The 23279-nt window shown below is 42.4% G+C and overlaps 1 protein-coding gene across 1 annotated transcript in view; it reads right to left on the bottom strand.

The window, feature by feature from the left end:
- ADAMTSL3 (ADAMTS like 3) overlaps window positions 1-23279 on the bottom strand; it is a 774261-nt gene that overhangs the window by 192729 nt on the left and 558253 nt on the right. Inside the window, exons 12-15 of the mRNA XM_073568559.1 lie at window positions 5913-5963; window positions 2833-3037; window positions 1471-1618; window positions 1280-1364 (exon numbers count right to left, since the gene is read on the bottom strand). Of these exons, the coding sequence (XP_073424660.1) occupies window positions 1280-1364; window positions 1471-1618; window positions 2833-3037; window positions 5913-5963 (489 nt within the window). The remainder of the gene's footprint in view (window positions 1-1279; window positions 1365-1470; window positions 1619-2832; window positions 3038-5912; window positions 5964-23279) is intronic.

Here is a 23279-nt window from a genome sequence, read left to right as displayed (position 1 = left end):
GCGAGTGTCTGAAAACTGCATTCTGTGACTCAATAGAGAAAGGTCCTGGAAGTTTCACACTATCTTGGGCTCTGGTACCAAATGTGTCTTTCTTGAAGTGCAACACTAACTATCATTTTGTAAAACTTTATATATGTTATAGGCTCTGTATACTATTGCTGATCAGAAGGGGGTTGGATCCTGAGACCCCCCCGATCAGACAAAACAGTACTCTGAAGTGCACAGCTGCTATATGAGTAGCACATACAGTGTGGTTTATGGACTCAATAGTAGGTCTATATGTCTGTACAAGTCTGACAGTGAATCTACAGACCCATAGACATATTGCTGAGTCCGTACACTGCTATATGCGCGCACGTCATGCAAGAGCTCTGCATTTTGCAGCAGTGTTTCGACTGATTGGTGAGGGTTTTAGGACCTGGAAACACAATGCTCAGCCAGGATCTGACTCGTGCTGCCCATGATTTGGGCAGCATGAATCAGATGACAGGTTGCCTTTAAGAAGAAGTTATATGTAATATTAGCCTTGAAGTGCATTGGGGGCTTGTTGATGTACTTGAAGTCCAGTGACATGCCCCCAGAGTACTTTCATGCCATTTTGCATGTGGTTTTAAAGTCTGATTTTTCATCTCTGGCACATTAGATTACAGGCATCGTTTTTGTTTTTTTCCTAGGACATGTACTGCTACTTTTAGTGGCAAAATCATCTTTTCAGATTCTCTTGACTTATGAAATACCAGTCTTAACGTATCCCAATGTACATTACAATGCATCAGTACTTGATGGCCGACACTATGTAACACACAGTATATTCAGAGATCCTTTAAAGGGAATGTGCGGTCAGAAAATTGCATATTTTTCCAATCAGGTTTTTGTATTTATGTAGTTATTTTTTTTTAATTTCACAATTTTTATCACAATCTTTATTAAAAATAAAAATGAGAAATCTTTCCAGTTACGTTTAATTCCATCACTAGTTATTTATCAATTATTTTATTATTTGTTTAAAGATCGGTTATTTGCACCATGTTTTTCATGTAGATTTTAAGATAAATGACAGAGTAAACACAACATAACTTTTCCCATACCGTGAAGTTTATAGAATCCTGTGTATCACCTAAGGAGCTGCAGTAAATGACGCAGGTTGTAGACGACGGTTCGGTGTGGCGTACAGAGCAGCTAACACATTGTACATTGTTATTTTCAGAAGAAAAGCAAAGTTTCTGGAGAATGTTCTAATCCTGCTGAGATTACTGGGATAAATAGGAATTCTACTTACGTTGGCTGATCTGATGCTGTTCTAGTCTCCTCCAGTTCCTGTGCTTGTTTTAACCACGGATGTTTGGCTTCCACAGGGAACTTTTCTAGCAGACACAGAATGCAGCACTTCAATGCATGACAGATATGTTACTTATCCACCAGAAACCAGGAACATGACTGGCACATTTATTGAACGTGAAAGTGTCTTACCTCTGGGTTTATAGCACGGAACTGGTACAATGCATTCCTCCTTTATATGTGGCTTCAGCTGAGGGTTGCAGCCTCCAGTGTGTTGTCCACGATGATCATTACATAATACGACCCTATAGCGCAAGCCTCTTCCACATGTCACAGTGCACTGAATACAGAAAAAAATGTGTGGCAGTGAATACTGACTATTCAGATTTATTCAGTGATCTCCTATGTAAGAATTTAAATGTGGTCAGAACAGCTTCTTAGGAGTAGTCTACATTAAAGGTGAAAGAAATGGTCCTGGATAACAAGCGATAGCAGTAATAATTTACAGTTCCAATAAAACTAATGTATGAAGATTAAAAACACATCTGAGATATTAATAATCAACAAAGCTTTAATGAAAATTTTTAAGCAATATGTCAACTTTTTATTTTAGGATATTTGTTTTGTGTTTTGTTTTTGTTTTTCTCTGTGTAAAGGTCATGTGTTCATATGCATTTACATTTTGCATACACATTAATTTACTTTTTCAGCTCAGACCCAGTTTCTCAAATATTTCAACTTTTGTTGCTTTTATGCTAGCTCTGTGCTTTTGTCCAAAAAAAAAAAAAAAGGTAGGACTTAGGCTAGTTTCACACTAGCGTTTATTTGACGCAGCGCACAGCGCCACTAAGCTCCGCCCCCTGCCCGCCCATCCGGTCATCGCCGCCTACTATCGCACATGGACGCTTGCGATCTGCGCACCCTATCTTTAGCATAGGGTGCGCAGATCGTGCACTGGCCGTGCGCTAGTAGGATTTTGGCGTGCGCTGCGCACTTTTGAAGGTGCGCCGTGCGCGCCGAAATGCAACATGCTGCGTTCAGTGTGCACGGGCGCACCTTCAAAAGTGCGCAGCGCACGCCAAAATCCTACGGCCAGCGCACGATCTGTGCACCCTATGCTAAAGATAGGGTGCGCAGATTGCAAGCGTCCATGTGCGATAGTAGGCGGTGATGACCGGATGGGGCGGGCAGGGAGCCGGCAGGGGGCGGGGCTTAGCGGCACCGTGTGCTGCGTCGAATAAACACTAGTGTGAAACTAGCCTTACAGAAAATGTTGTGACCCAATGTGTCCCAACAGATTTCCTATAAATTATGCCAGAAAGTGAAGTAAATTATAGCAAAAATCCAATCTAGCTCAGCGCTGGTGTAGATTTCTTACTCTAGTGCAATGGCAGTGGAAAAATGCCCCACATTTAATGAATTGGATCCATCTAACATCAGCAGAGTTTTCAATAAGACTGGGATAAAGAAGACTAGTCATAATGAAGTAGCCTCTTACTGTTAAGAAGAATGAAAAGATGAAAAATGTCTTCCATCTAAGTCTGTACAAATTACCTGTGACCATTCCATAGCCATCCACTTAGGACAATCAAAGAGGTTGCAGGTCTGCATGACAGATGGCTTGGGGGCATACATGCACTTCCATTCCTCTACCTGAAGAATCTCTCCATGCATTGTTTCCTCTACACACACGATGCTACGTCTCTGAATGCCCCCGCCACAGGAAACCGAGCATGCAGTCCATGGATTATACTCCCACCTGCAACACACAATACATGTACAGCAAATGAATACTGCTTACTAGCGATACAGATTGATGTAGAGCAAGGACCAGCAACCTGCGCAAATTCTCCATGCCCATGAGGCACTGATAGGGTGCTGTGCCTAGGTAGGTAACTCATTCACATGTTTTAATGTGGAAAGTATACAAAGTGAACCCATCAGGAAAATGTTACTTCTGGAGCTAATGGTATGGCTTTATAGATCTTAGTGCAACAATAAAAATAATCCGTCTTTTGTGATATGGAGATTTGCCAGTACTGATAAAAAAACAAGCCTTAAAGCAAAATTTTAGTTAGAATGGAAGTCTATCAGCATGGCCCCAATGCACTTCAAATCTAACTTGCATATGGGATTAAATCTTGGATTCACAGCCATGGCACTAATATATCATTTTCATTATTTTACTAGGACCTGTACAGCCATGCCAATGGTTTCACATCCATTCAGGTTTTCTTTAGTATATATATCACTGGTGTACACAGACAGAAAAGGCCCCCTGTGCAAGAACAATATATGGGTCCTTTGAAGTCCATCACATTGTACAATTTCACCTAAGATCAAAATGGGCCTCCTTACCTCTTGGGCCCCTGTGCAGCTGCACAAATAGTGTCCGTCCCTGTTATATATGCTGACATTATGTAAACAGAATTGGGATGTTCCCCTTAGTACATATCCTCGTATTTTTATTCTTATCGTGTCTGGTATTTTTCCTGAATAAGCCAAATAGTTTTGCTGCATAATTCTTACACCTATATAGAGGTTGAAGTTTTATTTTGTGGATGAGCAGCTATAAATGCCTGATTCCCATTAATGCAAGCAAATTCCCTTTGAAATAGCTACAGGTATCCAACTTTTACCAATTATGGTTGGGTCAAGGGTAAACTCATACTTGCACTATAAGCCTCCAACAGGTGGTCAGCAGAAGGCAAGGCTATCCTTGTTTTCAACATGACAGAAGCCATGACAAAAACTTGATAGACACTATTTTCGTTGAAGGTCACCATTTTGATCTGTTGTATGGTTACATAGTTAATATAGTTAAAAAACATGTCCATCGAGTTTAACTGAGGGATGAGAAATGATCAAGGGAAGGGGCACAGGCACCAACACAATGCGTGATCCGGACTACTCCAAATGAGCTACTCTTTCCGTTTGATCCCAATTGTTGATCCACTGGATGAAACATTCAGGAAAGAACTTTACACTTTTCCATAATGATTTATGTTATTTTCATCTTAAAGTATCTAAGCCCGTATTGAAACCATTAAAGATTCCCACTGTGACCAAAAGTAGATAATTCCACTGATTAATGGCTGTTATGGTAAAGAAGCCTTGTTTCCTCTAGAGGTTGAACATGATTTTCTCCACATGGAGGGAGTGTTCCATTGTCTTTTGAGAGAGTTTTAACATGAAACAGCTTCTGGGCCATAATCTTTGTATGGGTCATTTATGTACTTGTACTTGTTAATCATGTCCCCCCTTAGATATCTATTCTCAAGACTAAATAAATGTAATTATGTTAATCCTTCCATAACTAAGATTTGCCATGCTTCTTATCAGTTTTGTGGCTCCTCTTTGTACCTTTTCTAGCTGCAGCGCATACTTTCTATCAACTGGCACCAAAAGTGGACTACGTTTTCCAGATAAGGTTGTACGAATGCTTTGTAAAGTGGCAGTATTACATCCCTGTCCTGTGAGTCCAAGTATCTTCTGATACCTGACAGTAACTTGGTGGCCTTAGAGGTTGCTGAGTGGCATCATATGCTGTTATTTAGTCTATCGTCTACAAGTACACCCAGATCCTTCTCTACAAGTGACCCTTCTATTTATACTCCCTCTAGAACATATGGTGCCGAATAATACTAGTGCCCATATGCATAAAGTTACGTTTCTTCACATTGAATCCATCTGTCAAGTGGGTTCCCAGGCCCTCAGCCTGTAACTTATGAATATCTTTTATAGACTTCATTATAACCGATCTGGCACAGCTTCATGGTTATAAGTGTAGCCATGTAGACCTCATGAACAAAACAAACATTTGGAGACCTGTAGGAGAAAAACAAATCAAGAACATCTAAAATGCTGTACAATTAAATTAATCACTACAAATTTGAGAACCTAAAATAAAATTTAGTTCTAGCACTGACATTTACTTAATTTTTTTACATAAGTCAACATGTTGCTCCGCACTGATGTGTTGGACATTGGTGTCTCAGGCTTATATATTACGTCACCAACATGTTCACCAATTCTTTGATAATTTCATGTATAGTTTTGCTTCTGTATTCCAATCCACACACAAACTTTTAATCACACCCTTTAACCTACAGTGGACAAGCACCACTAATTTTTCATTAAATTGTAACAGCATTTGTTTTGATTCTTTAGTACTGAATGTAGAGACATTGCATTGATTCTTAATTGTATAGTACTACCACAATAATAAGAATTCTAAAATTCTTAAAAAAAGGTTTTCAATGAATATTTATTGAGTTAAAAAATAACTTCTATAACTCCTTTCTGAAGGAAGTATATGGCTAAATTAGTTAACTGTATGGGGAGTTTGGTTATGTCAGATGAACAACACATTCACTTTCCTTATTCTGCATTTCATATTTTTATTAATTTGAACCGGCCACACTGAATTGTCATATCTTCATCCAAAATGCCAATTGTGGTCATTCTAGATGAAGATAAAACTGCAGATATACATGCAATTTTGAATGCAATTTCCTATAAAAAATATTTCAAGTAATTTACAGGCAAAAGTACATCAAAAGTACATAATGTACTAAAAAGATATTGAATAAAGAATTTAGGAAGATGTTTATGGAGCAGCAATTGTTACATACCTTGGCAGGGGCTGAAAGTGGTCATAGGGCATTATCTCCTTAAATCCATCACTGAAAACATAACAGAAGTATACCTTAAGTTATTTCTCTTAGGTAAGAATAATAATCACCAATTTGTGCACCTCAGCAACCTTTATCGTTAATTGGAATCTGTCACTAGGTTTTGGGCCACTAACTCAGTGTGTCACAAAGTAGTAAAAGAATTCACACAACACTAAGAGGAGCCCATGATATGTGACTAGTGGTAACACGCATTGCCAAATAAAGCCAAGGATAGCACACATTGCTTCGCTGCCAGGAGCAGACATACCATTGGAGCAGGAGGAGGACAAAGGGTCTGAATACTTATGACCATGGATATTTACATTTCTGTTTTTTTTCAGTCAAGATAGGGGTGCAGAGTGTACATTAATAAGAATAAAATAAACTTTTTTTGAATTTATCATATGGCTGAAAAGAAACAAAGAGTGAAAAATTTAAAGGGGTCTGAATACTTTCTGTACCCACTGTATGCTTGTCCTTAATCTGTTACATTCACCATGTGATCAACACTCACAAGTAGTCTCCACCTTAAGGACGTGTGCAGCATTTGATTAACCACAGATGAAATAATGCTTGACAACTTAGCATTAGTGGAGATTAGTTATTCACCATGCCAGAAAACTGTTTATATTCAGTTTCACAATCTAATATAGTAAATATAAGCACAATATAGAAAGGAAGCCAAACAACAATCGGTCATCCTATACAATTATCAAAAAGACACATCGTAGATGAATGAAAATCACAACTTAACAAAATATGCAAAACCATATTTGCATAGCGTTTAAGATATAATACGTTCAAAGGTTCCATCGGGCCTTACGCCCAAAGTGCCATAAAAAGTAATTCAAGAATAAACACTGATAGAGCCGTTTTCTTAGTCAGACATCATTTTCAGACGTATACAGTATGCCTAGTTCAGGCAGGCACCATGACATTGTCGACTACGTCTTGCTACCAGCCTCATATAGACATATATGACCGAAAATTATTTCTGAAAAAGCACACTGTAATTCTGTCTGCATCATTATAGTGAATGGCCCCATCAGCGCATATACCCGAATCCCGTTTTGTATGGGCTTCGGACGTATTCCCCGAAGGAACCACTGAAAGTATGCTAAAATGCTATGTGAAAGTAACCTAAAACTCCTGCTATGTTTGCTACAAAATTGGGCAGGCGCTCAGACGTGGCAGTTCAAAAAATGATCAGCACCCTGCTATTAGTTATCCCCTTAATTCCTACGTAAGCACTAAGGGTGTGCATCACTGTTTAATACAACGCTTCTGCAGTTTGGCCTTGGGTTTGTTAAATAGATAATGACATGGTGTGATTTGTCATGTGTTATTGTTCATCTGCAGTAGTATACATCCAATTTTAAGACCTTCTAACAACTACATGGTTATTTAATTTGTCCTCCTGATACATAAAACCATGAAATTGAATGATGATGTGCTTAATTTCTCAAGAAATCAGTATTTTATTGATGTCCTTGAATCAATGATATATTATTCACGGCCAAATAATAATCCTTAGTGGCAACTGCCATAATCTAGCACTTTTTAATGTATCGGTCGCATTCACCTCTTGGGGTAGGGTATTCATTAACTTCTCTAACTTTAATACAGGTCTCAGCTATATTCATACAGAAACACAATCTATATGGAGGAGAGAGCCATGACCAAGTATGCTCACAATTCAAGCTATAATATTACCCACATCATGTTTTCCTATGAGCCATGTGTGGGAGGCATTCTGCTTTGATCTTATCACATCCTATGACAATGTTGCTTTTGATGTCTACAGAGTGATATTGTGTTTTTGTTCCTACGTGATTCTTACTCACGGTTTAACACTGAGTCAAACTTTTGGAGCCGTCAGCCTTTTTATGTCCCCTATGGATTCAGAGCTGGCGCCACAAAATTAACTTGCTGCCAATGTGATCACTACATTTTTTGACTGGCTGTTGGCAGAGTTATATTATTTTATGGATATAACACTTTAACTTTTCACATAATAGAATCGTTTTGAATAGTTTAAAGATATATTTCTAATTCAGGAGAATATACAAAATTTCAGCACAGCCAGAAATAGAAAGAAACAGGAAATGATCTGGAGCACGATGGATGTGATAATGGCGTGGTTGTTTGACTGTGTTTTTATCATGTATGATTTATCTGTGCCAATAAATATTCCACAGTGCTAAACTCAATATTCACTTACTCCACTTCTTCCAGAAAGGCTCATAATTAAATTTCTCAGATACTCACTATCCTTATAGTCCCTTAGAAAGCAGAACAACATATAAGAATATATGATTAGTTTTGTGACTTCTGGGACAAATGCAAATTCTCATAATATAGTGGTTGCAAACATTATGTTACTGTCATCGTTTAGTATAATGCACTATAGGAACAGAAAAGCGCAAATAGGGTCTTATCCGATGATAATATTAAGAAATATAAGAAATCCACTCACCTGCTATAGGAGAGATCACGCTTATAAAATTGGTAGTCAGCTGCTGCACGTCCAATGGTCAAACAAGTGACCGCTGATATATCAAATCTTATGGAACTTATTTTTGGACTTCCATCCGCTGCTTGACATAATACACGATTGCAGTTATAATAGCAGATCAATAATTTATCCCCAACGCGTTTCGAAGTAAGAACTACTTCTTCCTCAGGGGATGACAGACATCCCCTGAGGAAGAAGTAGTTCTTACTTCGAAACGCGTTGGAAATAAATTATTAATCTTCCATTATAACTGCAATCGTGTATTATGTCAAGCAGCGCATGGAAGTCCAAAAATAAGTTCCATAAGATTTGAGTGTCATCGCACAAATACTTGTCTCCATATTACCATTTTTCTTGTTTGCTTTTTTTATTGAAATATTCTCAGTAATATTTGTAACCAGAGATGAGCGACTTTGCCTTTTTTCGGGTCGAGTCGGGTTTCACGAAACCCGACTTTCGCAAAGGTCGGGTGGAACGAAATCGGCTGATTACTGTGAAAAGTCGAAGTCCGACTGAAACACGAAACCCAATGTAAGTCAATGGGGAAGAAAAGTCTGCAGTGAGTGGAGGACAGGAAACACACCTACAGTGCCCATTTTAATGCCAAAAACATCAATTCCTATTCGTTAAGCTTGTCAACCTTAATTTACTTTATAATAATAGTAAGGCATTGAAAACTGGGGGTTATTTGGCTAAAGTTGTGGGGGGGGGTAGTGCTGGCTCCATATTTTTGTGCGCCCAGGGCCAAAGAGTGTCACTGGGCTCCTTTAACACATGACACAATTCATGATCCTTTGATACGGCAGAGAAATATCGGTACAGTACAATGAAAAATACTTTAATTCTTACATCACATGACTGATATCCATTTTAAATTCTCCAATAGCTCCAAATACATACAGTATATTCCTCCATACAGTATTATGGCCACCGCATAGTGCGCCATACAGAGTAATGAGACCCATATATTTCTCCATACAGAATCATTGGTCCCATATAATGTTCCATACATTATATGATGAGCTCCACATAATGCTACAGTATATGTTGTTCACCATGGATGAAGCTCCAGTGTCTTATGGGCCCAAATAATGCTCCACATATAATGGGCCCCATTTCTAATGCTCCAGTGTATAATGGGCCTTGTAAATGCTGCTCCAGTGACTGATGTCCACCTTTGGAATGCTCCAGTGTATGGTGGGCCCCAGATATCATTCTCCAGAGTATCGTGCTCCCCAAAAATTGCTCCCAACCTTTAAAACAATTAAATAAGTCTCCTCACTAGGGAATCCCTGTACTCTGGACTCCTCGTCATCCCCATCTTCCATCTCTCTGCACTTGGACTGTTTCGGCAGAGGGCGTACAGACGTGATGTCATCGCGCTCTTTGACCAGAATGTCACTGTCAGGAAAAGTGTTTGGTTTCCGGGGGCAGTATGGTTGCAAAGCTGAACCTTAAAGGAATGTCCAGAAGGGCACCACCAGGAGTGGAGCCTGCGGCTTAATTGGACTCAACGCGAGCAACCTCAACCATGCCATCCACAAAAAAGCTGCACAGATTGCAAGCTTAATTCCATTATCGAACGAGATTCAGGCATGCCCCCGCGGTCCGCGTCCAGCTTACTAGAGAGACATGTGAGGCTCTGGCATGTGAGATCGGCCAATAACAGGTCTGTCATGTCCTTACATGTCCAGGGCTGCACGTGTGCTACAGTGAAAGGACCAGCGTGTATCGCTTATAGGTGCGGATAACACACTGAACCCCGTTAGTGATGGGGATCTGGGATTACAATTCTTCCCCGCAAACAAGCATTTCCCAGTAAGTGCAGGTGAACCGTAATTCCGGAATTAGGCCTAAACGGCATTCCAGAAAGAATGTGAAAAAATTTAGTGTCCAAACCACAGGTGCTGTAGCTTGCTTAACAGCTGGGCTCCTCTGCTGAGTAGCACACAGTTCTTACATAAACAGGCGGCATAGCTTGGTTCACGGGTGGCCAACTCTGCTGAGTAGCATACACAGTTACTAGGCCCAAAGTATTAAGTAGTGTAAATGCAGTCAAAAACTGGTTCTTTCATAAACAGGTGGCATAGCTCGGTTCACGGGTGGGCTCTTCTTCTGAGTAGCAGACACAGTTACTAGGCCCAAAATGATTTTCAGGACAATATGCCGTAAAAAATTATTAGAAACACACACGGTGTAGCTCCTTCACAGGTGTACTACACCGCTGGCTACCAGACACCGCTACTATGCCCTAAAACTGTCTATTATCATTGAAAGCCATTATTAATGTGAAAAAAAGATACGCTTTTGTTTAACGAAACGTTCTCGAACGTAAACTCGAACAGCCAAATTTTGATCAAAGTGTTGTAGTTCGACGAACGCATCTAACACTGCCCAAAACAGCTAGAATTTGAACTTGGCCAACAGTTCCACTCAAATACCACTGATCTGTAATCAGGAGGCAGACTCAGACGGTCTCAGGCACAGTATGGATTCGACAAGATTGCAGAAAGTTGAGAAAGGGTACAGTATCACTGGATAACAGGTATATATAGCATAGTTTAAACATTTAAAATCTCCGTGTTTATTTCCGGAGTACGACAAAGACACTCACAGCCTCAGTATGGATTAGACAACAATCTAAAAAGTAGAAACAAGGAAATGTTTTTGAAGTGTACACCAGTATACACTGTTGGGGTATTTTTAAATTTTCATATATATTTCTGTCTCAGTAAGACAGTCCAGACTCTCCGCAAGAGGAAACGAGATGGATAAAAGTACAGACATAAAGTCGAGTGATTGCAGAAATTTAGGAATTACTAATCACGGGAAAAACTCCCTGGAGAATTCTCAGAGGCGATGCTGACCCTCAATTACTTTGTGTGTGGAGACAGCGAAAACAGTTATTTGTGAAGAAAGGGTTGCTGTATCGCAGTACCGTTGATCCCATCACTGTTACTCATCACCATCAAATTTTGATCACAGGGAGAGATGTAGACATAGTCCTCACTGCCTATCATGATCTGTCAGGTAACTTTGGAGTGCAAAAGACAGAAGCCACAGGCTGTAGGCGATTCTATTGGATTGGCATGAGAGGGCACATTTAAAAATGTGGGCAGGAATGTCACACGTCTGTGAGTAGGAAAACTGTGAAAGCTGATGATAAACCACCACTGCATCTCATTGTGAGTCGACGTCCATAAGAAATGGAAGCCATTGATCATCTGAAGCTAGAGCCCGGCCAGCAGGACAGGGCATAGCTACATCTTAACCATCATCTATCAGTTCACCAAATTTGTAGTGGCAGTCCCATGGAAGGATTTGACGGCCCAGACTACACAGCGGAGGAGGAGGGAGAGGTAAACATTGCAAATGCTGGGGCCCTGCCCAAGCAAGGGGGGCCCACTCGTGGGAGTCAGAACTGGCACAGGGCACCTCATAGTACGCCGGTGTGTCTGACGGTAGGTGTTCACCCCCACCGTCAGAGACATTTGATTGCACTATGAGGGATCCTGTGCCAGTGCTGGCGCCCAAGAGTCGGCCCACCCACCTGTCCAGGGCAATGGCACTCGCACGGTTGCGTGCGCTAGGTGGTGACCCTGGCCATGGGGGGGAGGCAGACCAGTTAGGGAGGTTTAAAAAATGGCATATGTTGATGTTGGACATTCAGCAGCTGCAAATGGAGGAATTGGAGAAGTCCAAGGAAGAGGAGGACAAAAGCGAGCCATTTTTCTGGCAACCTATGTGTCATCAGGGGAAGGTGGGACAAAATCCTTTGAAACCCATGCATGGTTCATTTTAATGAAGGTTAGATCATCAACATTTTGGGTTGACAGACGGGTCCTTTTTTCTGTCAGGATTGAGCCAGCAGCACTGAAGACTCATTCCGATAGCACACTAGCAGCAGGGAAAGCGAGCTCCTGTAAGGCATATTGTGCCAATTCAGGCCAGGCGTCCAGTTTAGAGGCCCAATAGTCAAAGGGGAATGACCTGTGAGGGAGAACATCGATATGGGACGAGAAGTGGTTTGTAACCATAGTTGACAACTGCTGTCTCCTGTCACTTTCAATCGATGCAGTATTACCAGTTGTGTGAGCGGTACTTGAAAAATTAGTGCACAAAATGGTCATGAAACCCCTGTCTCCAACGCCACTTCTGATGTGTGCACCACGAACACCTCTTCCATGTTGCCCCCTACGGCTCGTTGGAGAACCATCACCACTGCTGTGTGCTGGGAATGCCTCAAACAAATGGTTTACCAGAGTTGCTTGTTTGTTAGCCAATATTAGGTCAAGGTTCTCGTGTGGCATGATGTTTTGGAATTTGCCTTTATAGCGTGGATCCAGGATGCTGGCCAACCTGTAGTCGTCATCGTTCATCATTTTGGCAATGTAGGGGTCCCTTTTTAGGATCTGCAAGGCATAATCTGACATGTGGGCCAATGTTCCAGGTGTCAATGATGCACTGCGAGTGCAGGTGGAGGAGCACTTTCTGGCAAATCCACATCCCTCCAGTCATGCACAAACCCTGTACCAGACCTTGCCGCGCCAACATTTTCTCTTGCTCCACGAGAAGCATCCTCCTCCCCTAAATAATCATCCCCATCATCATCCTCCTTCTCCTCTTCTTCCTCCACCTTGTCCAGGAGAGGTCCCGGAGCAGACAATGGCTGACTGTCATCAAAGCTTCCCTCCTCCTCTTCCTCATGTTCCTCGGCTACAGACGCCTGCTCCTTAATGTGCGTCAAAGTTTGCATGAGCAGACGCATAATTGGGATGCTCATGCTAATGATGGAGTTGTCTGCGCTTACAAGTCGTGTGCATTCCTCAAAACACTGAAGGAATTTACAGAGGTCTTTCAGCTTCGACCACTGCACACCTGACAACTCCATGTCTGCCCTCAAAGTGCCTGCCCATGTATCCTCCCACAAATGCATTACGGCCTGCCTCTGTTCGTACAGCTGCTCAACCATGTGCAGGGTGGAGTTCCACCTTGTTGCAACGTCGATAATTAGGCAGTGCTTGGGAAGGTGGAGCAATCGCTGCAGCTTCTGCATGCGACTGGAGTGTACGGGCGACCGGCAGATTTGCGAGCACAGTCTTCAGACCTTCTGGAGCAGGCATGTTAACTCCGGATAATTATTGAGGAAGCACTGCACCACCAGGTTCAAGGTGTGAGCCAGGCAAGGTATGTGTCGGAGTTTTGAAAGGGCTATGGCTGCCACAAAATTTCGGCCGTTATCACTAACTACCTTGCCTGCCTCAAGATGTAAACTGCCCAGCCATGACTCAGTTTGTCGCTGCAAGTAGTCGGCCAGTACCTCCGCGGTGTGTCTGTTGTCGCCCAAACACATAAATCTTCAGCACAGCCTGCTGACACTTACCACTAGCTGTTCGATAGTGGGACACTGAGTGTGCAACACTGGCAGCTGCGGATGCAGTGCTCGTGCGACTGCGCTCTGTGGACGAGCTTTCGCTTCTGGAGGAGGAGGAGGTGGGTCGAACGCCTACACCCAACTGTTTCCTATACCGTCGGCTAGGCAGCACTGTCCCACCGCCGCTGTCCCTTGTGGACCCTGCATCCACCACATTAACCCAGTGCGCGGTGATGGACAAACAACGGCCCTGGCCATGCCAACTGGACCATGCATCTGTTGTGAGGTGCACCTTTCCACTCACTGATTGCTTGAGTGCATGGACAATGCGGTCTTTCACATGAAGGTGGAGGACTGGGATGGCTTTGCGAGAAAAGAAGTGCCGACTGGGTAGCTCATAGTGTGGTACTGCGTAGGCCATGAGTTCGCGGAAAGCTTCACTTTCAACCAACCGGTAGGGCATCATCTTTAACGAGATTAGTTTGGCAATGTGGGCGTTCAAACCCAGTGTATACGGATGAGAGGATGAGTACTTTCTTGTCCTACTCATAGTCTCTGGTAGGGTGAGCTGGACTTGAGAGCTGCATATGGTGGAACTAGCGGTGGACATGGCGGACTGAGAGAGGGTTGATGATGGTGATGGAGTTGGTGTTCTTTCTGATGGCCTAGATTCAGTCTTTCGTAGCAATAACATTGTGATTCCCTGACTGCTTTGGCCTTGCGACAACACCTCAACATTTGCTGCTGGTGGTGTGCTAACCGGTGGGCTTACAGCGGGGGAAACGATGTAGCGTTGCTGACTACCTTCATTGGGAGCAGTTGCACATGTGGTACATGAGGTTTGGTAGTCCGTCCACGCTTGCAAGAGCATGGTGGTTAAATGTCTAAGTCTGCAACTGGTATTCAAATTTCTCAGATTTTTCCCTCGGCTAAAGGTCTTTGCGCACTTCTTACGTATAACCTTTGCCTGATCATTAGGATTTTGTTCAAAAAAGTGCCACACTGCACTCTTCCTACTATGGAAGACATTTTGAGGCCTTGCTAATTTGACCGCCTGGCCTAGCTGTCTTTTGGTTTTTGTAACCCGTTTTTGGACTGCTCTGGGCCTGCCAGATAACAGCTGTTGCGATGTCGATGCCTGCTGCGGATGCTCCTCCTCCTCTTCTGAGCTATGGGCAGCGGCACCCTCTTCCCCCAATGGATGTCAATCTGGGCCAACATCTGAGTCATCCATCTTCTCTTCTATTTCATGTGCACCTTTCTCTGTGTCACCGTGTAAGGTTGTATAGTATGCGGGAAGGGGCACCTGAGTTTCATCAGGGTCAGATTCTGGCTCAGTACACTGTGAGGACAATGTAGTGCTCTGAGTGAATGTACCAGCAGATAAATCTAGCAGTGGCTGTGCATCAGTGCACTCCATGTCAGATTCTTCTTGGACTGGGTAATTCATGATTTGACTTGATAACCCAGGCATGGTATGTGAAAAGAGCTCCATGGAGTAATCTGTAGTGTGGCCTGCCGCATCCTTTACTTTTGGTAGGGGTGAAGGACACAAGGAAAGGTGTGGTTCCTGACCATGAGCCTCCAATGACGACTCAGTGCTTTTATTTTTTGAAGGTTCAGAAGAGGAGGCGATAGAGCTGGAGGCTGTGTCAGCAATGTAAGCCAAAACTTGTTCATGAAGCTCCGGCTTTAAAAGCGGTTTACCTACTCCCAGAAAAGGGAGCCTTCGAGGCCTTGTGGAGCCAGATGATGACGCAGGCTCAACACCTCATGCATTAGGTGCTATTGTGCTTTTGCCACTACCAGCAGATCCACCACCAACACCATCATTACCAGCTGACAACTCCCGCCCACATCCATGGCCTCTTCCAACACACTTCCTCATTTTTGGGAAAATGTACCCAAAATACCACCAGCAATATGGTACTGTAAAACAAGGTACAAGGTGTATATAGTATTGGGGAGAATTTGAATCTCCCTACAGACTTGAAGACACTGAACTAATATCTCAGGGCCAGTGTAGATTACACCTCAATATAACAGGCTGAAATTGGATGGTGTATAAAATGTCTATATAGGACTGGGGAGAATTTGAATCTCCCTACAGACTTGAGGACACTGAACTATTATCTCAGGCCCAGTGTAGATTACACCTCAATATAACAGGCTGAAATTGGATGGTGTATAAAATGTCTATATAGGACTGGGGAGAATTTGAATCTCCTTACAGACTTGAGGACACTGAACTATTATCTCAGGCCCAGTGTAGATTACAGCTCAATATAACAGGCTGAAATTGGATGGTGTATAAAATGTCTATATAGGACTGGGGAGAATTTGAATCTCCCTACAGACTTGAGGACACTGAACTATTATCTCAGGCCCAGTGTAGATTACACCTCAATATAACAAGCTGAAATTGGATGGTGTATAAAATGTCTATATAGGACTGGGGAGAATTTGCATCTCCCTGCAGACTTGAGGACCCTGAACTATTATCTCAGGCCCAGTGTAGATTACACCTCAATATAACAGGCTGAAATTGAATGGTGTATAAAATGTCTATATAGGACTGGGGAGAATTTGAATCTCCCTACAGACTTGAGGACACTGAACTATTATCTCAGACCCAGTGTAGATTACACCTCAATATAACAGGCTGAAATTGGATGGTGTATAAAATGTCTATATAGGACTGGGGAGAATTTGAATCTCCCTAGAGATTTTAGCAAGCTGACAATAATGCTCTCAGTCCCAAGTATGGCAGCAGGCAGTCTAATAAGCAGGACTGCTGCACAGAAAAGTGTGGAAAAATGAACGCTTGGTAACTGGGCAGAAAAGAGGATGAAAAGTATTTTTGCTTTTAAAAAAGCAGTTTGCACAGCAGTGTGAAAACAGCAATGCAGCTATCAGGGAGCCTTATAAGGCAGCCTAATAACCAACAGAGCTGATGCACCAAAATATAGCCTCCCCTTGCACTGCACACTAACTGGAGTGTTGTACAGGCAAAATCGCTAGCAGCAGAAGCAGTTTTTTGTATCTTCTTTCCTGCCTAACGCTCTCCCTACAGAATCAGCAGCAGCTCTCCCTATTATGAGATCAGCAGAAGTAAGATGGCGGTCGGCGTGCACACCCTTTTATAGCCCCTGTGGCGCCACACAAAGCAAGCCAATCACTTGCATGCCCTTCTCAAAGATGGTGGTGACAGCTGCCTATGTCAACGCGTTGCCCACAGTGTGCGTCCTCCATCTTTGGTTGAAAAAGGGCGCTGAAGCATCATTTGAAACGCGACTTTGGCGCCATGGTCGCCGACCTCGTGGCCGACCTCACGCTATGGTCGGGTTTCGTTTCATGAAACCCGACTTTTGCGAAAGTCAGCGACTTTTGAAATTGACCGACCCGTTTTGCTCAATTCTATTTGTAACTTTTATGCCAATGTAAAGAGGACATGTGATTTGCCGTAAATAGGTAACTTTTTAGCCTACTGAAAATGCCGATGTTCTCTTAAATATGACATTGGTTTTTATATTATTCCTGTTCTTCTCAATTGCTGAGATGTGGCCTTATCTTTCCTGTGTGTAAATCTAGTTTTCTTAGCCATCTTAGCGTTATCCATGAGCCTTATTGGGGAGCCTTCTTGAGGATCATGACTCCATGGTTAACAAGACTAGATTGTAGAGAGAGCATGGCACTCAGGAATAGCTTGGTTATCAGTGCTCAAGTCGGGTGTCCAACCCATCAAATCAAAATGACAAAAATCTTGGCACTCAATGTGTGAAATATTCAGATACTTTTTATTTCGTGCATTCAGATGCGTTTTCCACATGGGCAGCCAGACCACAGACCAGACCGTCACTTGTGCTATACTACTCCAGAGGTTATATACCCACTGTTATCAGCGCTGTCTCCACTCCCTATACCAGTGACTCTGGAGGTCTCTTCTCCGAAGCCATACAGTGCACAGCTGCCTGCTCTAAATTTGGACGGTTCTGTCCATATACGATTCACAGACGCCAGCTTCTTAACACATTCACAGGCTATCCAGTAAACAAGATTGTTCTGATGAAGGTCCTATAGTGGACCGAAAACGTTTAACCCTTTCTGTCTGGATGCACGAAATAAAAAGTATCTTAATATTTCACACATTGAGTGCCAAGATTTTTGTCATTTTAACAAGACTAGATTGACATACAGTGAATAGAGGGCAAACGTTTAGGAAGAGCGAGTCAGAGGAAAAAGAGAAAAACAATGCCAGATGCAAAAGAACCAAGGCATTTAGAATAGGTTACTCCCAAGATCTTTGTATCAACTGAAAGTGGAACCGTATTGTAAAAAAGCATATCAGTGAGCTAACCAAAAATGGGCTAGGACAGGAGAAGAAATGAAAGTTCTCCTTGGGTAACTGACTGCACTCAAAGAATTGAGGCTGGAGAAAAAAAATCCTATTTGCTCAGTCAGCCAAAGAAAAGATTTATGTCTTCTCATATCACAGCCCTTCTCTGGGCAGCTCACCAGTATGTGTGCTTACAATACAGCTCCTCTGTCATTGAGACACAGATCTCAGGAACTGTGTTTCTTTAGACTGCATCTCGACAGTCCTAACATGTGACTAGTGCGGTTTGCTGTTTTAACTATGTGATGGTGTCCATTTCATTACATACTAGGAGAACCCCCTTTAGATGTATGTGTTGTAAATCTCTTTATAAACACCATTCTGGTATTCTTCTGCACCACTTCTGGCCAAAAAGACTAGCCCGATAACACAACATTTTCTGTGTGGACCAGAGTCACTTTATCAATTTACAGTTATACAGACTCTCAATGTGTTTCACAGGTTTTATATTCAAAAACAACTTCCTAGAGCCGAAGGTGATCAGTAAGTATATTAATATACCACATACGCTTAGTGCACCACATAAACTAACACAGAACCCAAAGTTAATTGTTTTCAAGGTGTGCTTCTTTAAACTAATTAAATAAGTATTCCTACTGTAGACATTTATATAATATTAAACAGACTTTGGTGCCTTATCAATCAAACCATTTATCTCATTCACAATATACAGTGCTGTGCAAATTAATTGGGACAAAGCATTTTTTTTAAGTAAAATCGTAAGTTGGTTACCAGTCATTGATTCAAACCAGTTTTAACTGCTTTGAACAGGTGTGAGTGGCTGTCCAAAGTAGTTAAAACTGGTTTGAATCACTGACTGGTAACCAACTTATGATTTTACTTAAAAAAATGCTCTGTCCCAATTAATTTGAACAGCACTGTATGGTTGAGTGCTATGCTACGCTCACCTGGGGGTGGGACCCCAAGCCCGACGTCACCACTTCTGGTGCCGCGGCCGCTCCGGGGATCCTGTCGGGTGCCCGTGCGCACCTCCCGCACTTGACTCCATGGTTGCGCTGTGTTGCTAGTGCGCAAGCGCGCTCTTTCCTGCTCTAGCTGCAGACATGTCATCTGTATGGTCCTGGAGGACCCGACCCGGAAGTCCTAGCACTCATGCCCTATATCAGGCTACCTCTTCCTATGGGAGGGGCCTGATTATTGTTGTGCTTCCTGGCTTGGTCTGCTTGGTCCTTGCATGGCTGTGTGCTGTATTCTGGTTCTCTGCCTTGTTCTCTGTTCCTGTACTCTGCCTTGTGCTCTGTTCCTGAACTCTGCCTTGTGCTCCGTTCCTGTACTCTGCCTTGCCGTGCTTCCCAGCACATGCTCCGTGCATACACACTGCTCTGTGTTCTATCGTGCTTCATTGCACATGCTGTGCCTCTGCTTTGTGCTCTGTCCAAACTTGCACTCAGGTGTGCTCTCTGCGCAAGCTCTGTCTAACTCTGTACTCAGGCGTGCTCCTTTGCACGCGCCCTGCTTTGCTCGCACCCGGGCGTGTTTGTCTGTGCACACCATATATGCTCTCATGTACCCGCCCTGCACTATCCTAGCGCACTCCCGTGTACTCGCTTTGTGTTGTCCTTTATTCTCTGTGCTTCCGTACACTCGCTCTGTATTGTCCTATACCCTGCGTGTCTCTGTGTCCACACTTTACACACTCTTGTACTCTGCACATTCCCTGTTGCTAGACACACTCACTGGTGTCTCCTGTGAGCCGGCCACCTGGTGCCAGCAGTCGTGGTACCTCACCCCCTTGGGCTTGCCCCTGACATTCCCTGTACAGGGGGTGGTCCTCACTAGGTCAGCTCGCCCTGGGTGGGTTGCTGCCACGACCCAGAGGGTCCACTCCAGGAGTCATCACACTGAGAAAATGGGATCCAGTTCCCAATCTCTGTCTAGTGTTTCTACAGTGTCTGAAGAAGGATGTGGAGGATATATTTTAAACAAGCATTAAGTATCTGGAGTAGGACAGAACTGGAAAAAGTAATATAACATACCAGAACTCCATCTATCAAATGAAAAAAATCATGTTCTGAATGGTAGAGATGAGAGTCAGGAAAATGGTAACGGTAATCAACTTATCCCATTATCATCTCACTAGAACTCAAATAGATGTAGTATCTAAGGGGATTATCTTTTATGGAAGGTTTTGACTGCTGTAAAGGATTTGGATCTTCAGACTAACAAGCTACTAAGTGAGACATTTAATAAACAGTATACTCAGCTTTTATTTTCAGAGTTATAGAGGTGGGACAAAAGGGCACATTGCAATATACTGTATATATTCAGATAGCAGCACTGCCTAAATGAGTGCAAGACTCCCCCCAAGTAAAATGGCAAAATTTCCTGTCAAAGTATAGAAATTCAGAAAAAGACTAGCCAAGCAAAGTTTGAGAAAGGCTCCATAGAGAAATTTGTAATGTAGCTGGTGTTGGTGAATAAAGGATCCTTACTTTTTCACTATTTCATAGAATCACAGAATCGTAGAGTTGGAAGGGACCTTCTGGGCCATCTGATCCAACCCCCTGCTCAAAGCAGGATTCGCTAAATCATCCCAGACAGATGTCTGTCCAGCCTCTGTTTGAAGACTTCTATTGAAGGAGAACTCACTACCTCCCGTGACATCCTGTTCCACTCATTGATCACTCTAACTGTCAAAAAGTTTTTTCTAATATCTAATCTGTGTCTCCTCCCATTCAGTTTCATCCCATTGCTTCTAGTCTTTCCTTGTGCAAATGAGAATAAAGATGATCCTTCTACAATGTGACAGCCCTTGAGACATTTGTAGACAGCAATTAAGTCTCCTCTCAGTCTTCTCTTCTGCAAACTAAACATTCTCAAATCCTGCAACCTTTCCTCATAATACAGGGTTTGCAGACCGGTCACCATTCTGGTCGCTCTTTTCTGAACTTGCTCCAGTTTGTTGATGTCTTTTTTAAAATGTGGTGCCCAAAACTGGACACAGTATTCCAGATTAGGTCTGACCAAAGAGGAGTAGAGGGCAATAATGACTTCACGTGACCTAGACTGTATGCTTCTGTTAATACATCCTAGAATTGCATTTGTCTTTTTTGCTGCTGCATCACACTGTTGACTCATATTCAGTCTGTGACCTATTAGTATACCCAAGTCTTTTTCACATGTGCTGTTTCTTAGCCCTATTCCTCCCATTCTGTATATGCTTTTTTCATTTTTATTGCCCAGATGTAGTACTTTGCATTTTTCCTGTTAACAACCATTCTTTTAGTTGCTGCCCACTGCTCCAGTTTATTTATATCTTTTTAAATCCTCTCTCTTCTCTAGTATTAGCAATCCCTCCTAGCTTTGTGTCAACTGCAAATTTAATCAGTTTACCCTCAATTCCTTCATCTAAATCGTTAATAAAGATGTTGAACAATACAGGGCCCAGGAAAGAGCCCTGTGGTACCCCACTTGAGACATCCTTCCAACTGGATGTGCAGCCATTTACGACCACTCTTTGGGTCCAATCACTAAGCCACTTATGAATCCACCTAACAGTTGCCTTGTCCATTCCATACTTAGCCATTTTGGATGTGATGCTTCCTTTTTTGGATTATATATAATTTGAAAAGCAAAGCCAATCAGTAAGTATATTGACACCTGCACTGAGTGCGCCACATGCACATAAATGGGATCAAAAGTTAAATATTTTCATGGATTGTTTCTTTAAACATGCAAAATGATACTGTAGTCCTTTATGGCATATCCACAGGACCTGCATCAATCTCCAGAATAGAGGTGGCCTGACTCACTCCAGGCTCGCTGCAATCACTTGTATATGAGTTGCATACTAGCTTGGCTGATTTTGTACATGCTTCCTGAACAGGAGGGATGGAGTTGGTGGACCTCTGTACAATAATTATCAAACATTTGTGGTAGATTCTGTGGATATTACATAAATGTTTAACGTTCTTTAACAGTCTTAATCTTTCTATGAGCATTTAAGGGGACTTCACCTGTATAGGAATTATAGATGTGAGCAAGTAACAGATACCCTCAAAACAATGTAAATTATCTGAGAAAATCTTCCAAACATATACTTGAGCTGTCAACTACATACTCTGGCAATCAACAAAGAATATCAACACAAATGATCCATCTTTTCCGTAGCATCTGCCTCAGGTGACCATTAAGAGACCCCCTTACACAAGATATCATTCAGCACTCCACAGAACAGCATTGAATTATATCTCTTGTGACATTTTCCTCAGTCAATATCTAGTAAATCTGAGCATTTATTGAAAAAAAAAAAGATATTAACATTCTGTTCCTGCACTACGTAATTTATCATTAAGTTCGGAGCTGAAATGATGTCTAAAGATTGGCAAATTGGATGGGAGCTTAAGACATAATTAAAAGTCTTGAAAATATAAGCAAAGAGTCTTTCATCATCACTTTTCTTCATCTACGGTTTCTCTGTTATGCTGCCTCTTCCATCTGATGCACATTTCTTCTGTGATTGGACAGGAAATTATGGATTCAGTAAAGTCACAAAATGGGTGGAGGTTCTGACACACAACAGGGAGAACCCTGAGCCATGGTTGCAAAAGATTGATGGGGCTTGAAGTTCTCTTCTGTAAGAGCTGCGTTGACAAGGGATTTAATGTTCTCCTCCTTGAGAGGAAACAGCAGTCAGTCTGGACAACTGATTACCCAAATAAAACCAAATTCAGCAAAAATTCTAATGAATGGGATTATAATTTGGTTTGACTAGGCAGCCATGCGTGTTTCCTTACAGACAATAATGTTCAGACAGGGGTGGTCTTACTTCAGAAGTTTCATGTAAGAACTATTTATGCCTTGCAGTTTCTCAGGATAACCACATATGTGTCAGAAGTAAAGGCCGAGGTGCGTTTAGCATGGAATTAAAGAAATGGGGCAGGAAGTGGAAATATTCTGGAGTGTTTCCTCCACTGTTTTCGTGTCAGGCTCTACTTCCTCCACATGTTCTGGGATTCCGGCACAGTGACAGGCTGCATACATCCTTATAGGACAGGACATCTACTCAACCACATCACA

The sequence above is a fragment of the Dendrobates tinctorius genome, unplaced genomic scaffold (assembly GCF_039654945.1).
Source record: "Dendrobates tinctorius isolate UK_male_01 unplaced genomic scaffold, ASM3965494v1 ptg000022l, whole genome shotgun sequence".
Taxonomy (NCBI): Eukaryota; Metazoa; Chordata; class Amphibia; order Anura; family Dendrobatidae; genus Dendrobates; species Dendrobates tinctorius.
This window is presented reverse-complemented; position numbering and strand designations above follow the sequence as displayed.